Source organism: Micropterus dolomieu, linkage group LG22 (assembly GCF_021292245.1).
Source record: "Micropterus dolomieu isolate WLL.071019.BEF.003 ecotype Adirondacks linkage group LG22, ASM2129224v1, whole genome shotgun sequence".
Classification (NCBI taxonomy): domain Eukaryota; kingdom Metazoa; phylum Chordata; class Actinopteri; order Centrarchiformes; family Centrarchidae; genus Micropterus; species Micropterus dolomieu.
The window spans coordinates 10,098,348-10,123,524 of record NC_060171.1 but is presented as its reverse complement, the minus strand read 5'-3'; the positions used below and the strand labels follow the sequence as shown (position 1 = coordinate 10,123,524).

At 38.3% G+C, this 25,177-nt stretch overlaps 2 protein-coding genes across 4 annotated transcripts; one reads left to right on the top strand and one right to left on the bottom strand.

The window, feature by feature from the left end:
* Positions 1-1,369: 1,369 nt before the first annotated feature.
* LOC123962146 (forkhead box protein P2-like) lies at positions 1,370-13,546 on the bottom strand. 3 transcript variants are annotated; one of them, XM_046038088.1, is made up of 15 exons: positions 13,391-13,546; positions 10,867-10,971; positions 9,208-9,294; positions 8,692-8,782; positions 8,091-8,268; positions 7,569-7,673; positions 6,052-6,139; positions 5,499-5,636; positions 4,552-4,735; positions 4,372-4,442; positions 3,410-3,511; positions 3,180-3,301; positions 2,563-2,632; positions 2,308-2,444; positions 1,370-2,213 (listed from the first exon to the last, which is right to left on the bottom strand). In XM_046038088.1, exons 1-15 carry the CDS (start codon positions 13,544-13,546, stop codon positions 2,090-2,092), a joined length of 1,758 nt encoding a protein of 585 aa, XP_045894044.1. In that variant the 3' UTR covers positions 1,370-2,089. The 3 variants fall into 3 exon arrangements, with proteins under 3 accessions (XP_045894044.1, XP_045894045.1, XP_045894046.1); XM_046038089.1 differs by having other exon boundaries at positions 8,692-8,779; XM_046038090.1 differs by lacking the exons at positions 1,370-2,213; positions 2,308-2,444; positions 2,563-2,632 and having other exon boundaries at positions 3,185-3,511.
* Positions 13,547-16,188: 2,642 nt separating this feature from the next.
* ppp1r3ab (protein phosphatase 1, regulatory subunit 3Ab) lies at positions 16,189-23,894 on the top strand. Its single transcript, XM_046036291.1, has 5 exons — positions 16,189-16,505; positions 17,839-18,631; positions 19,130-19,206; positions 19,309-19,406; positions 20,055-23,894. The coding sequence occupies exons 2-5, from the start codon at positions 17,847-17,849 to the stop codon at positions 23,373-23,375; spliced, it is 4,281 nt and encodes a 1,426-aa protein (XP_045892247.1). The 5' UTR covers positions 16,189-16,505; positions 17,839-17,846; the 3' UTR covers positions 23,376-23,894.
* Positions 23,895-25,177: the final 1,283 nt, after the last annotated feature.

Below are 25,177 nucleotides of genomic sequence, written 5' to 3'. Positions count from 1 at the left end.
TCTAAGCTTAACAGTTAGACTACAGACAGCTTTCATTTAGCTCGTTGTACATCTAGCTTTGCTAAGCTAGCGTTAGAGACGTGGACAGAGAAGATCAAATAACCCGTTTTACATGTTATGCTTGTTTAACGAAAGGATCAACAAGTTGTCTTTTACTCTTGAGGTTTTATTTCACATACTGCAGTAACGAAGGTAGCTGTCGTCAATTCAAGTAGCTTAGAGTTACCTTCACTTCAACATGTCCACGGGCTATCTCTGTGCATGCGACTGTTCATCTGTGTGAGCCCACGTGTGTGTTCGTTTGCAAGAGGCAACACAGAGCAGCAGAGGCTGCAGCCTGATAAAACATGTAAATTGCATATGCCTGCTTTGTTCTGTACAGGGGTTCTTTACTGTTGCTCTCTGCCTCAGGCCTTCCATGTATGCACATGGATGGGCAGGGATGTGCCCTCCCTACCTTATGGCTTTTCCACATAGGCATGTGGAAGGGCGGGGAGCTGCCCTCCTCGCCTCATGGATTTCCACGTAGGTGCGTGGATGGGCAGGGAGATCCCAGAACAGAGCCATACCACCAAATATAACTACAATGCCGCAATATCAGTCTTTGATGAAAGACTGAACTACATCCAACAAATTTCTAAATCAGCAATATTGTGAATGATTTTGAATGATATATAACAGCTCAGTTTGATTAGATAATTCAAATTTTTTATTAGAACGACCCAAACTAAAGCCCAGAGCAACATGACCGTGCTATTAGCATTCTGTCAAGACAAATAAATCAATTATTAGTTTAGGTTATGTTTATATGTACTCTATTATGCTGCTTAAACAAGCAAAAGCAAGACACTGCAACAAGTGTATTTACCTCAAACAAAGCAATGTTTTATTTTCAATGCGAAATACCCAATATCCAACATACACTCTCAAGTGTAACCATGCCAGGTCTGTGAAAATAATAAAATGAACTGCATTGATGACAAACAACATACCCATTACATATATTTATTACATTGTACTCAGACATACAATTATGGACAAAAATGTTTTTATATGTACAGAGAGTTGAATGTACACAACATCTATTGTAAAGACTCAAAATGTTATAAAAGTGGAATGTTTCGAACAGTCTTTACTTCAGTGGAAACACAGCTCTGTATTAAATACAGAAGTTACACACAGGGAAACAGGAAAACACAGATAAGACAGAGTGACTTTGTTTACTTAAAAAAAATAATATTGTTAAAATACATTTCAGCAGGTTGATGTGCATCTTACAAATATTTTTAATGTACAAAGACAACAGAGAGAAGTCACAGCACACTATACATGTTTCAGTTCATCACCACAAAACATCTCTGTCTTGCTCGCTATAATGTAGTATTTACATTCACACTTTGTTTTTTTTTTTAACTATGACAATAAACAGACAAAACATTAATTCTCTACAAATCACACACATCAAATTATAACAAATATTTTTGTAAATCATTTACTTTGGCCTAAAAGGGTAGAATTTGTTCACGGTGCACATGGTGGACATTATCAGATCGCAACTGTGTTTTTGATTGTGTTAATCATATGTTTTTTTGGACTTTGCTGTTGTCACTTTTTTTTTTTTTTGGACTTTTCTTGAATGAGTGAATCTCATAATCAAATGTAATAACTTTTAACATGTAATACTTTTATCATATCCTTAACCTATTAGTTTAAATAAATATTTTTAAATCTCTAGCTTATCAAAAATGCAGAAATTAATCATGCAAAATGCCAACACAAAAACCACAGTTGGCACTTCCTCTTCCATAAGGCTCAAAAGTCAAAAGAAAAAGTGAACTGCTTGACATGTAGTGATCCACAGTCAACTAAATCAGAACAGTTTTCATGTGTATGAGAATAATATGAACCATATAGTAAACCACAATTATGAATAGCTCCATTTTAATATGAGAATTTCAGGCTGGCTTACACTACACACTTAACATATAAGAATGTATAATATGTAAACTGTGGTCTACATCCCTGAATGTTCAACGGTTTACTATAGTGTTTTGCAAGTGATTGCTTTATGTCTGAACCCCTTCTTTTGTTATTCAAGGTCAAACAAATGCTCTTCGTGATTTTCAGCCATGTCGTGCTGCAGACTGGCTGGTTTTACTGTTGGCATCAGAGATTCTTGGTCATTCAGCATTTCGTCTTTAAGGAAAAGAGACCTGCAAGAGGTGAAAAGAAAAGACATTTTGATCAATAATTGCACCACATTAGTTATTTCATTGATTTTTAGAGTTCACAATAAACAAAACTCACTGCTGGACTTGTGGAGAGAAGTTTTGTTTATTGTGGCTGCTGTTGAGTGTTGCTTTGATCTCCTGTATTTGACTCCTGGAGTTACGGCTGACACACTCCTTCTTGAATCCTGGCAGTGACGACTCAACCAGCTCCGTCTACAGTGAAGATTGATCAAAAATTCACAGTGACCTCAACTCAACCACTTCAAACTCCTGTAATCAGGAAACCAGTGTTGTAGTTGCTTGAAAGATGTACTGTAACACGTCCTCTCACCTGTAAGCTGGCATTCAGAACGTTCCCAAAATCAAGACTGGGGGATACATTTTTCATCAGGGATGGACTCCTGTGGAATAACAAAGGTAACAGAATTTCAAAACAAACACAATCCATGTCTAATTAATGGCAAGCAAATCAATACATTGTATATATTCCACAAGCCACAACGTGGTTAACAAAATGAGTTTGAGGCAAGGTCAGCTATGATGACAAATAATTCAGTCGTATGAATGATCAGGAAAGAACATTGAAGTAGAGCCTTGAAATTGTCACCAGTATCAATTCAGGCATTTTTATTATTCATTTATTGAGGCATATAATTAAGACACAAATGTCTGCAATACTGCATATGCAATAAAGAATCTTGGACATAGGACTATTTTGTTCATTGTAACTCTGTGACCGTCATTCATGTTAAAACCCAGAAGAGGCAGAAGAAGAAAGTTTTCTGTTTTTCTACTTGAATGCTAAAACAAACGACTGAAAACCCTTGAGGATATCTGCTTCAACACTGTTTGCCATTAAAATTGTCTTAAATATCATAATGTTAAACTGAAATATATGCAGATACCCTGATACCAGCGCTGCGATATACAGGAAGACATCTACTGTACCCTGTGACCTTCTGGGACCTCCTCTTCTGGTATTCCACCTCATCGACTGTCCACACCGCGCCTTTCACATTCTCCACACGCACAAAACACTTGTGCAGGCTCAGGTTGTGGCGCACTGCGTTCTGATCCAGAGAAAATCAAAGAGAAGGAGATATTACTGAATACAGGCTGCACAAATCAGGTAGGACACACACTGGGATCACAGAGTTAATTATCTGAGGGTGTGAAACCTTCCATGTGGCAGCGTTGCGTCTGAAATAAGCAAACGTCCGTGTGAACCAGTTGTATATCTCGTTGAGTGTTAGTTGCATGTCGGATGTTTCCATAATAGCCTGTAGATGGAAATAACAAAAATAATAAACTGTGATAAACTATTGATCCAAAGTAGGAGTGGGAAACTCTGATGCAGTCCTTTTTTTTTTCTTTTTGTTTTCTTTTTTCAAAGTGCATTGTTACAAGCAGGAACAGTGCAGTGAGTATAGCGGGATAGCATTTTTATAAAGCATCTATTAAAAGGTAACAACAAAACTATTTACAACCAGAGAGGGAGGTTTAGAAAATTGGTGGACCAGTAATAATTTTACTAACACAAGACAGGTATAAGGCTGCAAATACACAGTATTATATAGTATACAAAATATATTTTTTATATTATTAATCTGCCGAGAATTGTCTTGATTAATCAATTAATAATTTAATGTCAGAAAATAACCCAAAGGCCAAACGGACCTATTTATTTCCTATCATAGTCAATCAAGAGAACCAAGAGAACCAGCAAGTAGTCATATTTAAGAAACTGGAACATAAGGGTTCTTGGCATTTTTGCATGAAAAATTATTTAACATGATGAATCAACAATCAGATCTGTTGCCAATTAATTTTGATAATTCAAATGAATGAGCTCACATGGCAAACAATATGAACATAGAAATGCAGTGCATAGAGAGGTCATTTAATGGCATGGAAGACCTCCAACTTTAAAATGTTCATATTCTAGGAACCAGTGAATACAACACAGGAAAACACAGAGTAATATTCACAAGAAGAGAAAACATTAATTGCACTTAATTGCAAATTGTGCAATTAGTCTACAAATAGATTTAAATAATATACAAATATATTAAATCCTAGTTACAATGTTTAAAGTTAAGCAAAGAAAGAAATAATTTGTATTCCAAGTTATAGACTGTACTTGTCTTATCAGTGTTGCATAGGTGAAAGGTGGTCTGATGTCAGTGTTCTTGTAGAGCTCAAATTCATTTTCTGAAACAACACAAAACATAGTAAGTGGAAAGTGGAGTAGGAAATGTGCTTTGAACTAATCATTTGTTGTATGAAAATAATCTACAAGTGACTACAGTATTTTGTTTACCTGAAGATAGCGAGTAGACCAGAGGGTAATGGCGACGTTTTATGGCCCCAGCACATGACGTTTGAATGGACGACTCTTTTTCACAGCACACGGATGGAGAGCTGACAGTGACCAGAGGTTGGGGCGACGCCTGGGCCGAGTTTGACGGGCTCAGCGAGGGCAGGTTGTTGGTGACTGAGTTGAGCTGAGTGCGACACAAGCAGAAGGTCCAAGTTAACAAAGGACTGAAAAGACTGACAGAGAAACAGAAGAGAGTGGGAGTTTTTTCAGCAGAGTGTAACAGAGCGATTTGATTCGCCTCTTCAGAGGTGATTCCACTAATACTGCAAGAAGAAGGAAGCCAATTATTGTTAATTATAGGGTGAAATTGTTTGGTGAGTGTTGTGATTATGGTGCAATATTTGCAAGATTAACAAATTATTAGCTTCCACATTATCAGAGCATGTCTGCTGTCTGATAACACAATGGCAGCCATCTGTTGCCAACAGCTGGGCACAGGGACGCGCTCAGGATTCACATCATGCTGTAAGTCATACTCAGAATGGATGGAGATCTCCACAAAGAAAACATGTAAAAGTAATTTGAGACTTATGGTAAAATGGTGCAAAATGGTAAAACTTTTTCAAGACATAGTTTCTCTTAGAAGGCTCAAATAAACCTTCATCTCAGGCAGGAGTACCCCTAAACCATGCTTTTTATTTTTTGTATCTAAGAAAATGGCAACATATTTTTGCAACTCATCCAACTGTACAAGTTCACCAGGTCAATTACAGGCTGAGAGTATCTTCATCAATGCTAGAGAAAAAGAAGTTTCAGTCAGACATGTGTTATTTTCACTCTCCACTACATATTTAGAGTTTTGCTTACAGCTCCAAAATGCCGTACAGTTTTACGGCTCATTTACTTTGTCCCTGTTGTTCACACAGCCATAACTGCACACTATCTACCTGCAGGCCACGTGGGTCAGCAGCCGTATCAGATTGTGGTGACTGTAGACTCACGGGTGCAGAGACTGACTGTGCTTCTAAAGACGGCAGATGCAGGTGAGCCATCATCGCTCGCAGACGCTCCCGTTCCTTGCAGAGCTGTTACAGGAGATGACGGGAGGGAGAAGAAATCAGAGTGGATGGTGTTGCATCAAAATGACTGAGCACAGACGATTGAAATGGAACGCTGTGAACCAAACACATTTTGCAAAGTACAATTTCCTGCTGTGTCAAACATTAGGAAAAACTTTACATGAACATTTACCATGAGCAACAAGGTGTTTAGGTGGTGAAGTTTTGAGTAAATTCAGGTAGAAGAATCTAGTGTTGCAGACATAAGCAAACTCACACTCTAATCAAGGCTCAGTTAGGTTTTCTTGCGCAGAGTATGACACTGTTGTCACATTTCCAATATGATGTGTGATCCAAACAGCACATGCATGGCCAATAGCACACATCCAAGCAGCAGCTGTAAATCTTTGTTTTTGGTAAACGTTACAGAACTCGTGCCTACCTGAAGTTCAAGCTGCTGAACGACCTGCATCTGGACTCTGCACTGCGCTGTACTTCTGTCATCCAGATTATGCTCGCTGCTTATGTGCCTGAAACACACGCAGGGGAATTTAAAAAATGCTCTACTGAAAATCTGTATATTGAGTACCAAATACTCATTCCCGAGGGAGCTCTGAAAAGTCTGCAGCTTGCTCCTTCGCAAAGATAGCAGCAGTTGTCAACTTGGATTCACAGCAATCAAAGCATTCAGGGAAACTTCATTCACATCACTCATGCAGAAATTCTTTGGCAAAGTGAAGTTTGAAAAACACTGATATTAACAGCAGAGAAGTGGACTATGCTGCATGAATGGTTTGAGACATTTTAATGGATGCATTTCTTTTATTTTTTAAACCATTGAAATACAATGTGATTGCTGTGAATCCATGCTGACTGGCATTTTAGCCCCAGTTTGTGCCTCTTGTGTCTTATCCTTACTTTTAAGTCACAGAGATCATCCGATCAGATCATCAGAGCAACCTTTTTTCTGAAAGATAAATCCCCCAGCGGTCTTACTAAAGACCCAAATGTGGGTTGAGAACAACTTTTAATTCTCCTCCACATCTGGATCAAACAATACTCAACTGTTCATATGCTGTCCTCAAGAATTTTACAAATTGCAACTTGGCAAAGTTACACACAGGGACACAGGAAAAGGTTAGAAATCTTTACTATTGTGCTGTAGAGAGAAGTTTTTATCCAAATTTTCAAAGAGTTCCTGACGACTCTAAACTAGGGCTGGGCGATATGGCCAAAAATGTTATCACAATAAAACAATTTCATACCATTTAATATCGATAATTATCACGATAAATGTCAAATCATTATTTCTTTCAAGTTTAAAGGCAAATTTTTGCTCCTGAGTGAAAATTGAAAAAAACAGATGGTTAATTGTGTGGTCAAACTTTTCTTTGTGTTCAGAATGTGACAAACACTTGATGCCAAACAGTGGATCACTTCACAAGTCTGAGGTAGAACATTCAAAACTATTATGATAAAATCTTTTTTTCAAAAAACATGATTTCAGTCCCTTTTCCTCAACGAAATAAATATCTAAATGGAAAAGTTACGTGCATATTTGCTCGTGATTCAAATGAAATCAATCAAAAATTTATTGACGATATATTGAACATTTGTTATACTGTTATTGAGGAAAGGTATATTGTGATAATTATGATTATTGTTTTATTACCCAGCCCTACTCTAACCATATCTTGTAAAGTAATGACATCTGGCTCACTGGTATTTTTAAAAGCTCACCAAAGCTTTATCTGTCAGAAATATTAACACATAGCTCGATGATTACAATGCAATGAGATAACTGGGGATACAAACATTTCAGAGGAACTTTTCAAGCCTACAGAGGGTGAGTATTTGATACTGAAAATATTTTCACTTGAGCATTCTTTTAAATCCTCAATAGAAAGGTGCGAAGAGTCAGAAAGTAAAATGCATGAGAATGAAGTTTTATAAACCTACTTGATGAACTGGCTGAAGGTGTCACACACTGACTCACATCCAGGCCAATTACACACACCGTGACCGTAGAGAGCGTGTGTGGCAGCGCAATCAGCTTTAAAAGCACTAGAGTGAAAGCATTGACATGATTAAACAACAAAAAACGAGAGCAAAACAGCAATAAAACAGATATAAGCGTGTTCTCTTTTCTTTTAAGGTAGCAGAAAATGACAGAGAGAGGTGGAGGGGAGCACTGAAAAATAAATGGAAAACTATTTACTTTTGATTTGGGACATGTAGTCATGTATAGTTTTTTCTTTGCTGAACCACTTTAGGTAGTGGAACACAAAGCAGACAAACAAAACAAAACATATCGTCCCGAGGGGAATTAAAAGTGAAGTCTCACTGCAAAAGCAAACACCTCCCCACCAGCACCTTGAGAGGAAGAAAATGTCTACACATGACAAGTCTTTGATGTTTACCAAAAGGCAGTATCATCTCACTTCTCACAATCTGTTTACAGCAGGAACAGACAGAGTGTACCTTTCTGGCCTGCGAGGAGAAGCAGTCTGCTGGTCACCTGTCTGTCTTCCTGTGACTTTTGTTGACATCATGTTGTTAGCAGAAGAATCCTGATTGCCCCTCAATAGGGTTTTGTCTTCAGTTGTTCCATTTGTGAGCTCTTGCCATATCTGCTGCATCTCTGAGGGGCCGAAACCAGCTAAAACATAAAAAATACAGTATATTGTAAATACCCCAATCAGTCAGAGCTGCACTTCTGTGTTTCCCACCTTAGAACGTGAGGGCAGAAATGGGGAGAGCAACTTTTTCTCATGACCTCACGTTACCTCCTCACTGTAATCCAGGAATAATTATCACAACTAGAATAACAAGAATGAATTTTCTACTTTAAGGTTTGAATCATTGGGTCTTTTGACTTTAGTGCAGTTATGAACCTAAAGTCAACTACAAACAAATCTTCCCGTGCAATGTTTGAGTCATTTCCGATTACTTTAGTATATACAACATACCGTAGTAATCGGAAATTTGTAAACATGCTCTAAAAACAGTGATGTGCAGAAACACACAGATCATTGGAAATAAAACATCTCAAATAATGTAATGAAATGTAGAGTGGAGTGACCTGGAGAGAGGGCAGGAGAAGCCAGGACTGGTCTCTGCACCCGGAGGAGCTGCTGCTGCTGGAGCTGGAGGAGCTGCTGGAACACAAGCTGCTGACATTGACACAGAAAAGTGAAGTAGTTTTCATGTGGAGCTCTGCTGCTCTAACTCTCTTTTCTCCTGCTTGTCCAGGTAGTGATCTTGGGCTGAAATCAGTGGCATACACTTCCCACACCACCAACATCTCAGCTGCGAAGGCTAGAAAACATTGTTCTAAAATACATAAAGCAAGTGTCAAAGTACATGAACACTTACAGGACTCCATAAAAGGTTCCAGTGCTGTGGATACTGCAAAAGTTTCTTTGTTTCCCATAAAAAAGTTAAAGATTACTCATCAACCTTAATACAAGAAAATGTTATTTTATTTATTACATTATATTGATCTTACTAATGAGAACTTTTACCCTAAGACTGATATATAAACTTTAGTGTAAAACCAGTCAAATAAACTGAAAGAATTTAAAGATTAGTTACTTACTTCTTTGGCTTTCTTGCTGGGCTGCTGTTGAAGCAGCTGCAAATGAATCTGTTGTTGTTGCTTCTTGTAAAACTCTTTCAGATGTTGCTAGAAAAATGGTGATGGATCATTATCATACCATTATTATTATTATTATTATTATGATAATTTTAGACATTAACTTAACTCTCAAACGACTTACAGTGACATACATGAAACAGCAGAATATACTAATCTCTTGAATTACAATTTGCCTCCCATGAGTCCCCCTTTAGATATGTCAGACACACAAGATTTGTTTTTTTTATTGACTACTGTTGCCAGTGTATGTGGTACAATTTTGCCATTATTTAAAAGATGGGGCAGTGACAAGAGCAGTGGCATGTATGACAAGAGGTTTTATTAACACTTCCTTCTTGTTCAGATGTAAGAGCAAAGGAAGCTTAGGTGTGTAGCACTTTTCAACAACAAGGTAATTCAACGTGCTTTGCATAACACATGAAAGTAACACAAGGCAATATAAAAATACATTTAAATATGATTTAAAATAGTAAAATAAAGGCGAAGATAAACATAAGCTAAAATACAGCAAAACAAAATTAGTCTTTATTTAAAGGAACCGAGATTTGGAGCAGACCTCAAGTTTTCTGGGAGTTCTTTTCCAGATATGTGGTGCAAAAGCTGAATGCTGCTTCTCCAAGTTTAGTTTAGACTCAGGGATGGTAAGCAGACCCGTCCCAGATGATCTTTGAGTACTTTTGTGGAGGCAGGAATAATCTCACTGAGTTAAACTTCAGTGGGTGAAGAAGAAGAACCTCAAACCACAAACTGCTTAGATGACAAAAGGAACTTAAGAATCAATTAAATGTATTGATTTTAGTTTTTTTTTTAATCCATAGTCTTTGTTCATGGTGTTTTAATGTCTGCAGACTAGCTTACTAGCGAATGGGCCTTTTACACAGCAGACATGCTGAGCTGGAAAAGCACAGGTGCAATTGATTCTGGTAACATGGCTCTGTTTTATATAAGTCAACCATGTTGGTGAGCCAGCATACACAGGAGCAGATGCCTAAAACTAGTAGGTTAAAGCTAAATGGAGGGCAGCCTTCCTTTATTTTGTTAAGTCAACATGTCTGCTGTGAAAAAGGACTAGTGTATATATATATATATCAATAAATTGAACTTGGAAGGTCAGGTAGACTAAGTTGGTTAGTGTTAACCAAAATACAAATAACACTCCTGTATTTTATTCTTTTAGGTTATTTTTGCCTTAGCAGACCAGTTTGCGTATAGCTAGCTAACAAATTTGCATACCTTGATAGCTTCAGGTAAATGCTAGCTAGGCTAACTGGCTAATGTTACAGTAACATCAACCAAAGTACTTAAGTAAATTACATTTTCTTTACAGTCAAAATGTTTTTGCTCATAGCAGACAAGTTTGTTTACCATATAGTTAAGATTCAACTTAGACAGACAACTAAGCCAATTGTATGGCTAAATTAATGTTATATTGCATTCAGTCCTTTACAGTAGTTTAGTAGTAGTCTAATTAATATTTGTATACAAGAAAAAAAAACTTTATTCAAACTTTATTCTGCACAGGTATTTTCCAATAAACAGTGCAGTGTATTATTAGAAGTAGTAGTCATACCTATTTTAGAATTAATATTGTATGATTACCTGCTGGAGCAGAAAGGCTTGTTGCTTCTGTTGGATCAGAGCCTGCAGCTGGTTGGCGGACAGAAGCGGCTGCATCTGCTGAGGAGCCATCATAGCCAGAAGCACCTTCAAGAAGAAGAGGAAGGATAAAATGACAAAGGACCACAGTCTACAGGGTGAAAGCAAGAGGAGTGAGAGAGACAGAAGGCTGTGTCAGGTGTTAAACAGTAATAACCACTGAATGGGTATCTTTCCATTCCAATTACAAAACAGTGCTGTCAACCTTTTGTGAACATCATCATGCTGGATTGTGTCATTGACCCTAAATGAAATGGGAGATAGGCTGACCAGTTAATTAGCAACACAATTACATGCTTGTTGTGACTCCTAATAGAAGTGTATGGGTATTAATAAAGGAAAACACTCACAGAATAATAACTGATCTGCACTGTTACTTGTTGAGTGACAGTGATTATCTCCTTTTGTATTCAAACAGAGGCAACATCAATTGCCATGACCGCATTACGAAACAACAAAAAGCCTCTTACAAATCCAACATGTTTTACAAACAATGCTAAAACAAATACTAGTGCTGTCAAGTGATTGTAGAAAAATAATAATAATAATAATAAAATTAACAATAACAATGGTGCTTTATCATAGAAACTCAAAGCGCTTCAGAGTGAAATGGTGGGGGACTCATCTCAACCACCACCAATGTGTGAAATATAATGTATTAATTGAACAGTTTATGAAATTTTTAAAATGGTTAGTGTCTCTTATTTTCTAAATGTAGGAAGTCAATTACTGTATACCGATGTGTAAAGGCTGTGACATGATGTTCTCTATAGGTTTCAGTGAACCCTTACAATAAATCTATATTGGAGTAATATCTTAGCCGCTTGCAGGATATAATGAAAGAAAACATCAGGGACCTCAAGGTTGTCATTTTTGTTTTCAGTCCTTTGAGATAATACCTCCTGTATTTTGACCAGACTGATGAGACAACTAGAAAGTTAAGAACAGTGGAAATTAGTCTAGACAAAGAGGAATTCACACTTTGGCACGGCAGGTGTGATGATCTGCATTGCTTACAATAGGAGGATTAATTGACTAGTCAGGTGATTAGTTAATCAACAAAAAATTCACAAGATGTATATAATTATTTAAGTGTTTAAGCATTTACAGTCTCTTAAATGTGAGGATTAGCTGCTTTTCTGTTTGATATCTATTCAAAATAAATATATTTGGTTTTTGTACTGTCACTTCCCTGAGGGGAACTAGGGGAAACAGAGACAGTAATATGAAGAGCCAATAAGCCTAGTGTAACAAACGTCATTTATGTGTAAAACATTTACTTGCCCTAACCTAGTTTACCTAATCTCCTCACCCCACCACATACCTGTTAGATTCTGCAAAAACCTTAGTTAGACAAAACAAGTCATTTAAAGTTTTGATGAATATTTTTCATGCTTTTGTGACACTTTATTGCATAAACAGTTAATTGATTAATCGTAAAAATACTGGACAGATCAATTGATAATGAAAAAAATTACAAGTTGCAGCCCTAGTCTTACAATTGTTGTGTCTTTCCTGGCTCTTCCTGTGTGAGTAGACGGCACTGACATACAGCTGGCTTCATTGAATCATTGGGCAGCCATTTGTGGTGTGTAGATTAGATGATACAGTTAGAAAAAGACATACATTACAATGGAGGTCATTCTCTTTCACTATAACAGAAAACCAGTCTGCTCTGTAAATAGTCTTCATTTGTAACGTTTTCAGAGTTAGAAGCTTGAAGTTTTGAACACTGTAATCACACTCTGGCAGACAGGCAACATTGCCACAGTAGCATTATGACATTGTCACTTAGTCATCATGTTCACTGAAGATTACAAAAAAAATAACGTGTTTAAAAATTCTTCTCACACTGTGATAGGAGTTTTTTTTTACTCTGGATAGTGCCAGTGTTTTTTTGCCATATTAAAAATCTGCAGGGTCACAAGTTGAGTGCCTTGTTCAGGTTTAGAAAGTGAATTAGGAGAAAAGAGCAGAGCAAAACTGACAAGATGAGAGAACAATTTTAAGGAAACAGTGGTGACCAGGCGTTCATTATCGTGGTCGTTTCATTGATCCCGTATATTAAGATTCCCACAGATGGAATCGCAACTGACAACCATAAAATTATGTTGGGCCATGCTTATTTGCCTTTCACCTGCATCTGTTTGGCTTAGGTCTCTAGACAATTATTCCTCCCTGGCTCTGACTCACAAACTAATAATGAAGGACAAACAGAGGTCTGTGTGTCAACTCCCAATTCGGATCAGATCTCATAAGAAATCCCTGCCACTGTCAACAGAGCTACAGGCTGCTGGTTTGGTGTCCTGTCAGAGGACGTCCAATATGGAGCAGATGTGCAGTATTTCTCTTGACATATGTTTGCCTTAGACTGTTCTATTTCCCGCTTATGAAGAGGAGGAGACGAAGTGAGACGGAAGAAGGAGGATGAGGGGGAGGTTGAAGAGTAGGAGGAGGATGAAGATACCTGTTTATTGCGGAGACTCTGCCAGCTTTCACCACTCACTCTACCGCAGGAATCCCCATTAGCTACTCTCTCTCCTGCGCCGTTGTCTGTGTGACTGAGGAGGCTGCTGGCTAGGGTTTGACGGGCTGCCGTGGGACTGAGAGGAGACTCAGGCATCCCAGCTCAGGTCCTAATGGAAAACAGTCAAACTCCAAATAAGATGTAAGACTCAATCACTGTTGTTCAGCATCACGGCTAAATTGCACCTTTGTGTGGCTTTGCATTAAACACATGGCTAGAAAGAAAACTTCTAAAAAACTAAATTCTAAAAATACCAAAGATGGTTGTCATGCTTATTGAGGTACTGGCTAATAGAACGCGCAAGAGATGGAAAAAATATTGTAAAAACTATTCCTTTGTACAACTGAAATAAACAGCACAAGGCTTCAAATCCATTTAAATTCTATAGATGTTTTTTATTGAACCAAAGACTAGATATGTATTATAAATCCAGATTGTCCATTATAATTTCAGATTATCACAACTCAAATTAGTAATTTGACACAGAATAAAGTCAGTTAGTGTCTGTGGCTTCTTATTGACAGACCATGAAGATCAAGCTTGGATTGAGTTTTTCAAAGCCAACTTTTTATTACATGTCTTAATTTATCTCTGCAATGCAGGAAGTAGATACTAAGGTAAAAAAAAAAAGGTCCTACATATATGCAAGAGAGTTATAAAAAACAACCAATTGCCTCTAAAACTGAGCACAAATAGGAGTTTAACTCTAAGTATTAACTCCTAAAATCATTCAAGAAGAAACATCTGATCACACCATCACAATAGAAAGCTCTCTGAAGCCTCTAGTTCTGTCAGAAGTGTGTTAAAGCTACATACCGTTACGATGAATAGTCGAATTCTGAGCAGCCAGGCAGAGTTGATGTCTCCAAGTCATGCAGTTTGGAGTGAGAATGGGAAAGAACTGATGGAGTTGTGTGTCTACCTGAGGGGGAGGAGTCACAGTGTCAGTCAGTGAATTAGACATTAAGAATAGCAGTTGATTACTGGAAGATGAAAACAGGTTACCAAATCAGCTAGCCCTATCTAGGTTACCTGGTGAGTGTCTCCACATATGTAGGGGATGATTTTCTTTTTCTCAGTTTGTAAAAAGGATCCTCTAATTTGCATGAATCAATAAACATCACTTGTACATTGCAGTGATATTAAAATACAATGTATATTGTAACATGATTTATAAACATATAAAATATGATATTGTGACTATTTAGCAGTAAGAAAGCATTTTTCCAGGCACTACTTTTCTTTGTTGATATTCATAGACATGCACAACAGTTTTTTGTAAAAACAAAACCATTAAAAACAAGATGCCTGAAACCAAGCATCGTTTATTGTCTTTCATGATTAAAACAAAGGGTCTGCTTTGAGAAAAGACAAGTATAGTTGTCTGTGACTTTATTTAGATATGCAGTATTTACAAGTTTTGAACAACAAAAAGAGCTCTACGCTACACAACTGTCAAATTGTTATCAAAGAGCTATTTACAGTAGCGTCTGCACTTTTATTTGAATAGCACATCAGTACATCTGTTTTAAACAAATAAAAGTGTTTTAATTTTGGCTACTGATAAATGCAGCTTACCCTAGAGTGTAAATGTTCAACACAGCATTGACAAACAATGCCTGAAATGACTGTGAAACTTTGTACAGGACATTTCTGCACTTCAGATTTTTAAGCATTTTGGTTCAGCATTTTCAGAGTCTATTTGACTCTTTTTTTTACTCTTTCCTTTCTTTTCTTCCTTTTCTTCTTTTAAGCATGTCACCTTCATCACACACCTGTAATGGTGGCTTGTGATGTCAGCTCTTTATTGCAAAATGTGTTTTACAGACTGCAAGTACATGATGCGGACCAAAGGCCAGGCTGCCAAACCATCAGGAGTACTTACAATATACTTTGATGAGATGCAAAGTACGTCAAGGTAACGAGCAAAGACCCATAATACATTATTTTACATTTTTGCACACAACAAAATTTTAAGTGTTTTTTTCTTGTCAGGGCATCAGAAATAACATGGCACAGCTATGAATATACACAACAATAATGCAGACTAGTACATGTTAAAGAATTAACTATTTACACCATGTAAAAGTGGATTAGTGCTGTACATTTAAATATGGTGACTTTATATCAGTGACAATTGAGCAGAGAGGCCAAGCATATCTTCTTATGATGTACAAACATCAGCAGGACAGACTCAAGAGCAATTAATGATTCAATTGTAGATATTGTTAACAAGGTAACTTTCTGCCACCTACTGGATTAGTATTTACCTGCCCTCTAGTTTATACTGGAAATATACATTTGTTCTGTATATTCAGAGACAGCAAACACATTTCCACATAGTCTCCACTTTGTTCTACATTTCATCATAATATTTTATGACAGTTCAGGAGTGAAATTAGAAATTGACTTTGCAAGGTAAAGGTTTTATTAACTCTTTGATGGCTGGAGACATACACCAGCAGCCAGGAAACCTAAAGGCTTGCACTGATGATGTCATGAACCTGCTCTCATATGACTCTTTCATGCTGTCCAGTGCTGGGTCATTCATCTGCCAACAGTGTAGTCTTGAGGTCATGGGTTGACTGTCGTGCCCTCTGACAGCTGTGGCCCTGCCATACTCTGGTAGCCTCTCTGAAAAATAGTAACCTTTCATCCAGCTGGGGGATGGGACCCAGCCCACACTGAAGTTGCAAGGCTCATAGCATGGTTGGGCCCAGTCCAAAAAACTCATCTGATACCTCCTTGGTTCCTGTAGAGGGCATTGTGGCTCCACCCACCCCAAAGATGGGCTCTTATAGAGCCTTCCCATAAAGTAGCTGGTCTCCATCCAAGCCAGACACCCTGCCACTTTGTCATATCGCTCCCTCTGCCTCCTCCCCCTGGTATTCCTGCATTGCCTGAAGTTGCCCTGCTGGAAGTCTCTCAGGTGAGCATGGTGGACACCCCAGTAATGGCCCCTACCGTCCTCGCAGCGGCTCACCTTCACAAAGCAATCATTGACGGACAAGTTGTGCCGGACACTGTTCCTCCACCCCGGACCCCGCCTCCTGAGGTAGGGAAAATGCTCCTCCATTGCTTTGTAGATGGATGCCAGGTTGAGTTTCTGGAAGCGGGAGGACAGGATGACTTTGGCAATCAGTGCAATGTAGGAGAGCCCGGGCTTTGAGAAGAGCTGAGTGTCCTCAGAGGAAGGATTGTCTGAGGAACTCATCAGATTGTCTTGAGGATGGGCTGGGTTGGTTAAGATGCTCTCAAAGGTACTGACAGGGCCTGCCATTTTTGCAGTCATTTCTTTTGAAATAACATCACTGCCGTTCTCTTCTGTCTCAGATGGATTTATGAAGTCACATCGTGCTTTTTCGTCTTTCATGTATGAAGTATCTGTGAGATGTTGTCTTGTTCTTCTTTTCTCTGTATTCATTGTATCTTTTTACTGTAACTTCCAAGTCTTAGCACTGCAGGGAAATATAAAGTATCCTGTTCGTATCCGATCCCACATCCTCTGGTTCTTTCCTGTTGGACCCTGGACAAACGATTATCTTCCCTGACAGCCTTTACACGCTTTTATACTGTTCATATCCAAATCAGGGGGGTTCACATTTTTCAGTTAAGCCTTAACACTCTTACTCACTGTTAAAATATGTATAATATTTGCTCAGTAAGATTAAGGACTAACCACTTTGGTCAAGGCTTGGGCTGGACAAGCCACTTTGTCACAGCTGGGAGATAAACACAGGAAATAGTACAAACACAATGCATTACTGTGAATTGTATAATTCTGGTATGTGCAGAAATATCTTTGATATGGCATAAGAGAATACAGAAATAACTTTATGTGGAATGGTTGTTTCTAACATACTAACAGGCTCTCAGTTATTGCACCATCAGAGAGTCAACGATTGGTTAGTGAAAATTATTTTGGAGGCCTAAACAGTATGCTAAGGCCATTAGTTCTATTTTAAACCTCATGTGACCAACTGTGGGCCAAAAGCAACAAACACAAATAGCTGTCATGGTAAATCTCATGCTTGTTACATGAATGGCATTATAACTCTCCAGGGACCAATTAGTACAGTTACATAAGAACAATTAGAGCTCTTAGTTGTTGGGTTACTTATCCAGTAAGAAAATTAGATAATTATTAATCTATATTGTTATATTATATCACACAAATGATGTGCCTTAAAGAGACACGAGGATGATATTTTCTCCTCCTGGGCTTAGACTACTGCACATACTTGAAGTCCTTTCTGGCCTATTTATAGCGTTGGCCCTTGCAACAATGTCATCTGTAACTTGATTCCATCTGTTAAGTCAGAGCATGTTGAATGTCACTTGCCAAAAGCAGAAGCCCTGCAGTTCATTTCCCACCAACTCTCTTACAGAGAGCCCCATGGAGTTTATGGAACAGCCAGGACCTTCTGGGGCCTGTAACCTCTTAGGAGTACCAGGCCTCAGCACCTTGGACGTGGATGACGATGAGGGCGAGGTGGTGATCGGCATCAGGCCCAAATCTTCGCCTCTCCCGCGGCGAAGGAACTCTGTCTCTGACGAGGACTCAGAGCCTGAGCCTCCCCTGTGTGGCTCCAGGAGAGTGTCCTTTGCAGATGCCAAAGGCCTCAGTTTGGTGCACGTGAAGAAGTTTGACTCTTGGGATGTACCCAAGCTGCCAGGGTATGACTCTTCTGAGGGCAAAGGTAAAGATGCAGAGGAATACTTCCTATCTCCTCTTACTTTCTACCTTCCATTATCTACTGAGGAGCTGTTTGACAAAGTCCGGGAACAAAAAGTGGAGTTGGAGAGCATTGAGTTACTTCCAGGGACCACAATACTGAAAGGAGTGATCCGTGTCCTTAATATCTCCTTTAGTAAAGCAGTATATGTCCGAATCACTTTGGACTCCTGGTCCAGCCACTTTGATCTCCTGGCAGAGTACATCCCCGGTTCCAGTGACAGTCTGATGGACTGTTTCTCGTTTAAGCTCACCTTAGTGCCCCCATTTGGAGAGCAGGGAGCCAGAGTTGATTTTTGTCTGCGATATGAGACTTCAGTAGGGACATTCTGGACCAACAATAACAACAGAAACTACGTGCTGTTCTGCCATCAGAGAGTGAAAGAGAGGAAAGAGAAACCACAGAAGGAAAATGTGAACATGAAAAGCTGCCTTAAGACTATCAGGTGAGGATATAAAGAGTCAAGAGAGTTAAAATGTCACTACTGATGATGTTTTTAGACACAATTCAGTGTATGTAAATTAAAGCTGTTACTTTTCCAATAGCCTAGATATTAAAAGGGGGGGCAAACTACATTGAATTTGGTATGTAGAGCGAAGGATAACATCAGCAAATCAGCACTATGTGAGCTCTGTATCATTTTACATAACTGGTATAAATATCCTCTATATTATTGCTGAATGAATAATATAATGGATTGTAAAACTGTGTTAAGGTGCAAGGGTTGTGCAACCAATCCAGGCTGTTTGTGAATGGGAAAATAGCCAAATGTTTTCAAAAAAATTAAATGTGGACAAACACATCTTGCACTGATAACATCACCAAAAGTATTTGAAATATTTTAATCAAAAGAAGTAGTGTATCTCAGCTTGTTACCTTATGTGGTTGGCTGATCAATGAGTGTATGTGAAAAGTGACTTATCACAATTTTATTAATTCACAGTCAGAAATTCTCCACCGTGGAAAACATTTCAGGATTGGAGGCTTCATTTCAACAAAACAACAAAAATATTTCAACAGGTGAATATTTATTTTTCTGTGAAATGAAGAAAATAGTTGTGAATTTAAAAACAAGTGTGTCTGTAATAGTGCAGCCTCAATACATATGTCTCTTTTCTCAAGATGTGTCAAAAAATGGACAGGAAGTGGACACTACAAAAGCCACACAAATCTCGGATTGCCAGTCAGGAACATCAGAGGAAGCTGAACAGAAATTACTAGTGAGTAAAAAAAAACATCACAAATATTTTGCATTTCTTTCTGTCATTGTTTGGCAAATATAAACCAAGACACAACTGTCCTGTTCACTAATACATTTTATGGTTTGCCCTTACACTTCCTAGTCAAATATCCAGACTTTAAAGGGCAATTCAGTGCAGTTGTTCTTGCCTCACAAGTGTGTAGCTTAAGTTAGCATAATATTATATTACAATATTAATTAAGGTGACTGACAAGTTACTTGATAATAATAGCTGTGAAATCCTAAATTCTTTTTGAGTCATTCAACTATATGGTATCAGGTCTGTTGCATTATTGGATTTGAAAGGGACCTCAAAGACACTGTGGTGTGTTCTATAATGTACAGGAGGAGCAGAAAATTTAACATGACCCTGGTACACTTTCTGGGAGTTATGTGACTGTGATTTGAGTCCCAGTCACATAACATTCAGTCATGCATACTATTCTAATATTATTTTAATAGTTTATCATTTTATATTTAATTAAAAATACTGTAAAATACAGGATTTAATCCAAGCATGCTACCGTGGGTCATGTGACTCTTAAACTCACCCCACTCCCTTTCTAAAAACAGAATAACTTTTGTTTGAGCAAACTGAAATTAATCTATCACTGTTGTTGATGAACAGACTGAGAGCAGACAGAACTACAGCCAAAGAAGTCGCAGAAAGGCTATACGGATGACTCAGCTGAGGGACCACTTTGCTGAAAGAGGTGGAGGAGGAAATGACACTGAAAGAGATGAATCACCTCCAGCAGTAAAACAGACAGCTCAAGAGGAAACCCAAGAAGAAAAGCATACAGATCTGCAATCTTTTTCTGAGTTGAGCAGCAAATCAGAAGATTCTGAGTTTGTTTCTAAATCTCTGGAAACATGCAGCGAATCCGTCCCTGCTGTCCTACATTATACATCACCAACACACGACTACACATCCAACAGTGAGCCAGAGAAATCTGAGAGCATCAATCTGGCTGACTCAGCCACATTAACAGGAGGTGAGAGTGCCACAGATACCCCAGACAACCCATTGCATTCAAATGATGAAATTGGTCCAGCAGATTGCCAACATATCAACAAGTGTGTCTCTAAAGTTGAGGAAAGAAATCAGAGGCAAGGCGTGTGTTATGAATGTACTAGAAACATTGCAGTGGAACCATATGACAGTGTTATTTCAGCAGTGAGTAGCGAAATCCTTGTTAGCCAGACCAGCAGCTTCACATTTGGAACTGTGGTGGCTCCGCTGTATCATCAGGTGTTTGGAAGAGTGGGAAGTGAAAGTCAAAGTGCAGGTGATTGGGGAAATCCAGTACAGGCTACATTGAATGTTGTAGATTTAACTCAAAGATACGCTCACACTGAAAGAAGAGAGACCAGATGCACAGTTCCAACAAAAGTTATTGGTAAAGCTGACAAAGTTCAAGGAAATGTGATAAAGACTCAGAAATCAAACCAAGAATGCCTAGATGCCACTCTGAGTAGTCCTCCTATTGTAGAAGAAGAAACAAGTTTGAGTGTAACAGCAAATGATATCCTGGACCCTGCAGACACTCTGCAGGATGCAGTTGAGATTATATATTCAGGCCAGAGACACACAAATACACCTGAGGTTCCAAAAACAATTTCAGGAGACACAGAAGCACAGCCACACACTGTAAACACTGTTAATACAGATTTGTTGAATCTGCAAATAACCACTGAGAGTTTACATCTCCAGGGAAAAGCACAGGACAGCAGTCTAACCCGTGACCTGCAAAGCCAAACCACAGCAGAAACAGCACAGGCTCAACTGCCAGAACACGCATGTAAAAACATTAAAAATAATCTAGTGGAACCAGTTGCACAAAAGGAAATGGAAGAAGTCCTGACCTGTCAAGAAACCTCATTTGTGTCACTTCAACTTTCTCAGAGTGTATCAGAGCATGTTAGTGATAAGACTGTTCAACATGCCAGTGGTAGTGGAGCAAACGAGTGTGTTGTAACTAAATCAACAATCAATGGCATTACAGAGGAGGATAAACCATTAGAAACTTTACATGATTGGGATCCTAACCAAAACAATAATTCAGTTACTAAAGAAACTGAGAACAGCTATATTTCTGTTTTTGAAACTGGGGAGAGAAAGGATGTCACAACATTACAGATGTCTCTTGAAACTCAGGAAGAAACTAATAATGTGGAAGGAGGAAATACAGTGGTGGACAAAACACATTCACATGAAACAAAACACTCAGGTGATATTAAGATAACTGGTGAGGTAGCTGAGTCAATGATGAGTAACAATCACATACATGGTGAATTGTTAATAGAGCTCAAAGATGAAGACATTTTAAAAGATAAAACAATTATTGTTTCAGAAAAAATAGATCATCATGAAATGGAGGCTGTCGTCTCAAAACAGGAGGATTCTTGTTTAGCAGGCACTACTGAGGTAAACTGGGAAATGATGGTTGAAGAAGAGGAGAAAAACCTATTAACAGATGAAGAGGAAAGCAAGGCACTGCTTTTAAATACAGAGGACACTAAAGCATTGAAGAAATGCCAAGGAGAACAGTTAGAGGAGGCTTGGATAGAGACAGGATTAGAAAAAACAGAGATAGGACAAAAGAAAACAGAAGATGAAATCGTGGGGGAGATCACAGTTGCAAGAGAGAAAGAGAACAAGGCTGATGATGCAGATGTTTTAGTGGACAAGCAGAGGATTGGAGAGGAAGGAATTGTGGAGATTGTTGCTGGAAACTATAGGGAAGAATTAAAAAAAAAATTACAATACATTCAAGCTACAAAGACGAAAAAGACACTTGGAGAAGAAGAACAAGTTGAGGAGTTTGAAGTAGAGAAAAGAGATGAACAAGAGAAGACAGAGTTAGAGAAAGAAAAACACTTTGAAGAGATACGAGAGGTCAATATTGAACGTACAAATGTCCAAGAAGAAGAGGAGATTGAGGGGAAGGAAGAAATGGCAAAGGACCTGAACGATGATGAGGAAGCAGGTGTGGAATGGGAGGATCAGGTAAATCCAAGGGAGGAAAACAATGAAGAGCAGAATCCAGATTACAAGGAGGAAATTCTAGTTTATGAAAAAGGAGAGTCAGAGATTGTAGATAATGAGTCACAGAGCAGGACAACAGAGAACGGGGGAAATGAAGTGGAGTATTTTGAGGAGAGGTTAGACATTCTCCAAAACAAGGTTGAGGGTGGTTTATCCGCTCTGGTGAACAATGTGCAGGACAAGAGAGTAATTGACATAGAAAATACAGGAGAAGGGCAAAATGCACACCTCCCATCTGAAATGCATCTTTACAAAGATGAAGATTTTCAAAGCAACGAGAATGTTACACATGACCGATCAAAAGCAGCGATAGATGAGAACGATTCCGCTGCTGCTGAGGCAGGTCCAAGCATTTTTGCAGATGAACCTGAAAGTGACCAAAAAGGCCACGACAGTGCTTCAGCAGAGTCTGACTCAGACGATGAGGTGGAGTTGTACATGCACTGTCTGAGGGCTGTTCACACTGGGGCACAGGCCCATAAAGACAGGAACAAAGATACAGGTTTTAGTGTGGGGAGAAGGCCCTCTGTAAGCAGAAGTAAACCGCTGTCCTCTCCCATGCCGCCCATCAGTGAGTCTCTGGATGAAGAACAACACCTCAGTTGCCTTCAGGACAATCATGAAGACACGGAGACAGAAGACATCCACCCCACAGCTGCAGCTCTGCGAGCGTCAAGTGGACAGGAGAGCCTCAACAGAAGTGTTTCGTGGTGGATAGAGTATTTTTCCTGCAGCAATATCTCAAAAACATTGTTATACGCCACCTTGTTAGTGATATTTTTAGTTGTGGCCTACTATTATGATTTTCTTGCTTGTTTTGGGCTCTACTTGATATCAATGATTTGGCTCTGCTGTCAAGGAGAGAGGCAGCCAGTTAAAAACAACAACAGAATAGGGTGAATTATATTGCAAAAATCTCTTTCAGTTGTGTGTTATTATTTACCATGGATTTCTTAGGGTTATAAGTGAACAAGGTGCTGGCATGACACAATTGTCTTTAGGTTTAGTAGATATGGAACTCCTTTTTTGCTACATACAATTATTGATTGACATAATTAGTAATGTTCAATAGAAGAAATAGAAGAAGTAGAAGAAGAAAAAACAAACAGTGAATGACGGGCATTGATTTGAAATATATATGACACATATCAGAAAAAATGCTGTATATTCCCTATGGGAGGATATTAACTCTCTGTTGTCAAGAGTATGAACCAATTTTCTTTATGTTTTTCTGTACAGTAAACGTAGCATCGACTCAGCCAACAGGCTGCGGACCATTTCTCACACTGATCATTTCTGCAGAGCCTTAATGCATTTTGGAGGTGTAAATGAAACTCATCACTGTGCTGTGTGTATGAATACCACTTAAAAATCCATGTATTTGTGTAGAGTAAATTTAGTTTTAAGTCTGTAATGAATAAATTGATATGGACATATAATTCAATGTGTTCTGTTTTATTTATTTAAGTATTTGGTAATACAGCAAATAATTTGACAACTTTTTTTTGCTAGCTGAGAAGTCAGAGAATCACCAAAGTTATTACAATACATCCTGGAACAATTGTTTGTTCCAAATTTAATATAGTTAGAATATAGTTGCCTAGTGCCACACATGTCAACCTCACTGTGGAGCTAAAGGAAAAGTCAGGGGATCGCCAAAATCATTAGGATTCATCTTTTGGGCCCAGGGCCCAGTTGTTCAAAAGGTTTAATCTGGACCAGAATGATCCGGATGTGGAAATCACATGTTTTGACATCCAGGATCAAGTAATCTATTCTATTTTTACTCTTTTTCAAAGCAACTTTGGATTGGTCTACCCTGATCCAGAAACAGTCTTTTCAAGATTACCAAATCCGGATTAAAAGTGCTCTAAATGGGACTATAAATCACAATGTAGGCTGTTAGCTGTATAATGAACAACAGGTAAAATGGTGAGCAACTTTACCTCACTTGTGGGGTCACTTTAATTTGAAGAGATAGAAAACAGCGCAATAAAACAACACAAATATTTCCTTCCATTTTACATTTCTTTAAACAGATGGACCCCTCATCTGACCCACAACAAAAAAACAAAAACAAATCTCAGAATGAGGGACTGGCTGGACCTGCAGTAAGGGAGGCAGTTGCTGGAAACTCCTTCTGACTGGTTCACCTCTGATGATTGTGTCATTGTAATTAATGCACAGTGATAAGTGACAGTTAAAATGAAATACATTATTTTTGTTTGATATTGACAGCTGTTGGTGAACAGTACCGAAAGGCTTAATATGTAATATCTACTTTATCTAATTTATTACTGTAATATTTGAACAAATCAAGTGCAAAATATAAATAAATGTATATATTACTATATGAAAAAAATGCATTTGACCAATTTTGAAGTTTTATTACAATTTGTTCCTAAAATCCACCCTGAATCCACCCTTATGTTGGGATCAGGATAATCCAGATTTTTTGGATCAAAGGTATCCCAATCCCAATCAATAAAAGTTTTGAACAAAACATGCTAAAGGTTTGATACAGATCAAACCCAAGACTGGATTAGGGGATCTAATTTGATTTCAGAATCCTTTTTTTTTCTTCTTTTGAACAACAAATTTTCAAGACTTGTTCGAATCCGATAGCCAAAATCCGATCAGATTACTTTTGAACAACTGGGCCCTGTGGACCATTAATGTCTGTAAAGTTTAATAACAATCCA

Bases quoted from the DNA above. Each gene is read 5' to 3' on its own strand.
- ppp1r3ab (XM_046036291.1), top strand. From the start codon at position 17,847: ATGGAGTTTATGGAACAGCCAGGACCTTCTGGGGCCTGTAACCTCTTA. The intron at 18,632-19,129 runs GTGAGGATATAA...ATTAATTCACAG, and splicing joins AGCTGCCTTAAGACTATCAG to TCAGAAATTCTCCACCGTGG. The intron at 19,407-20,054 runs GTGAGTAAAAAA...GTTGATGAACAG, and splicing joins AAGCTGAACAGAAATTACTA to ACTGAGAGCAGACAGAACTA.
- LOC123962146 (XM_046038088.1), bottom strand. From the start codon at position 13,546: ATGCCTGAGTCTCCTCTCAGTCCCACGGCAGCCCGTCAAACCCTAGCC. The intron at 9,295-10,866 runs GTAATCATACAA...CCATTTTTCTAG, and splicing joins AAGCCTTTCTGCTCCAGCAG to CAACATCTGAAAGAGTTTTA. The intron at 3,302-3,409 runs GTTTCACACCCT...TCTCTGGATCAG, and splicing joins GCAACGCTGCCACATGGAAG to AACGCAGTGCGCCACAACCT.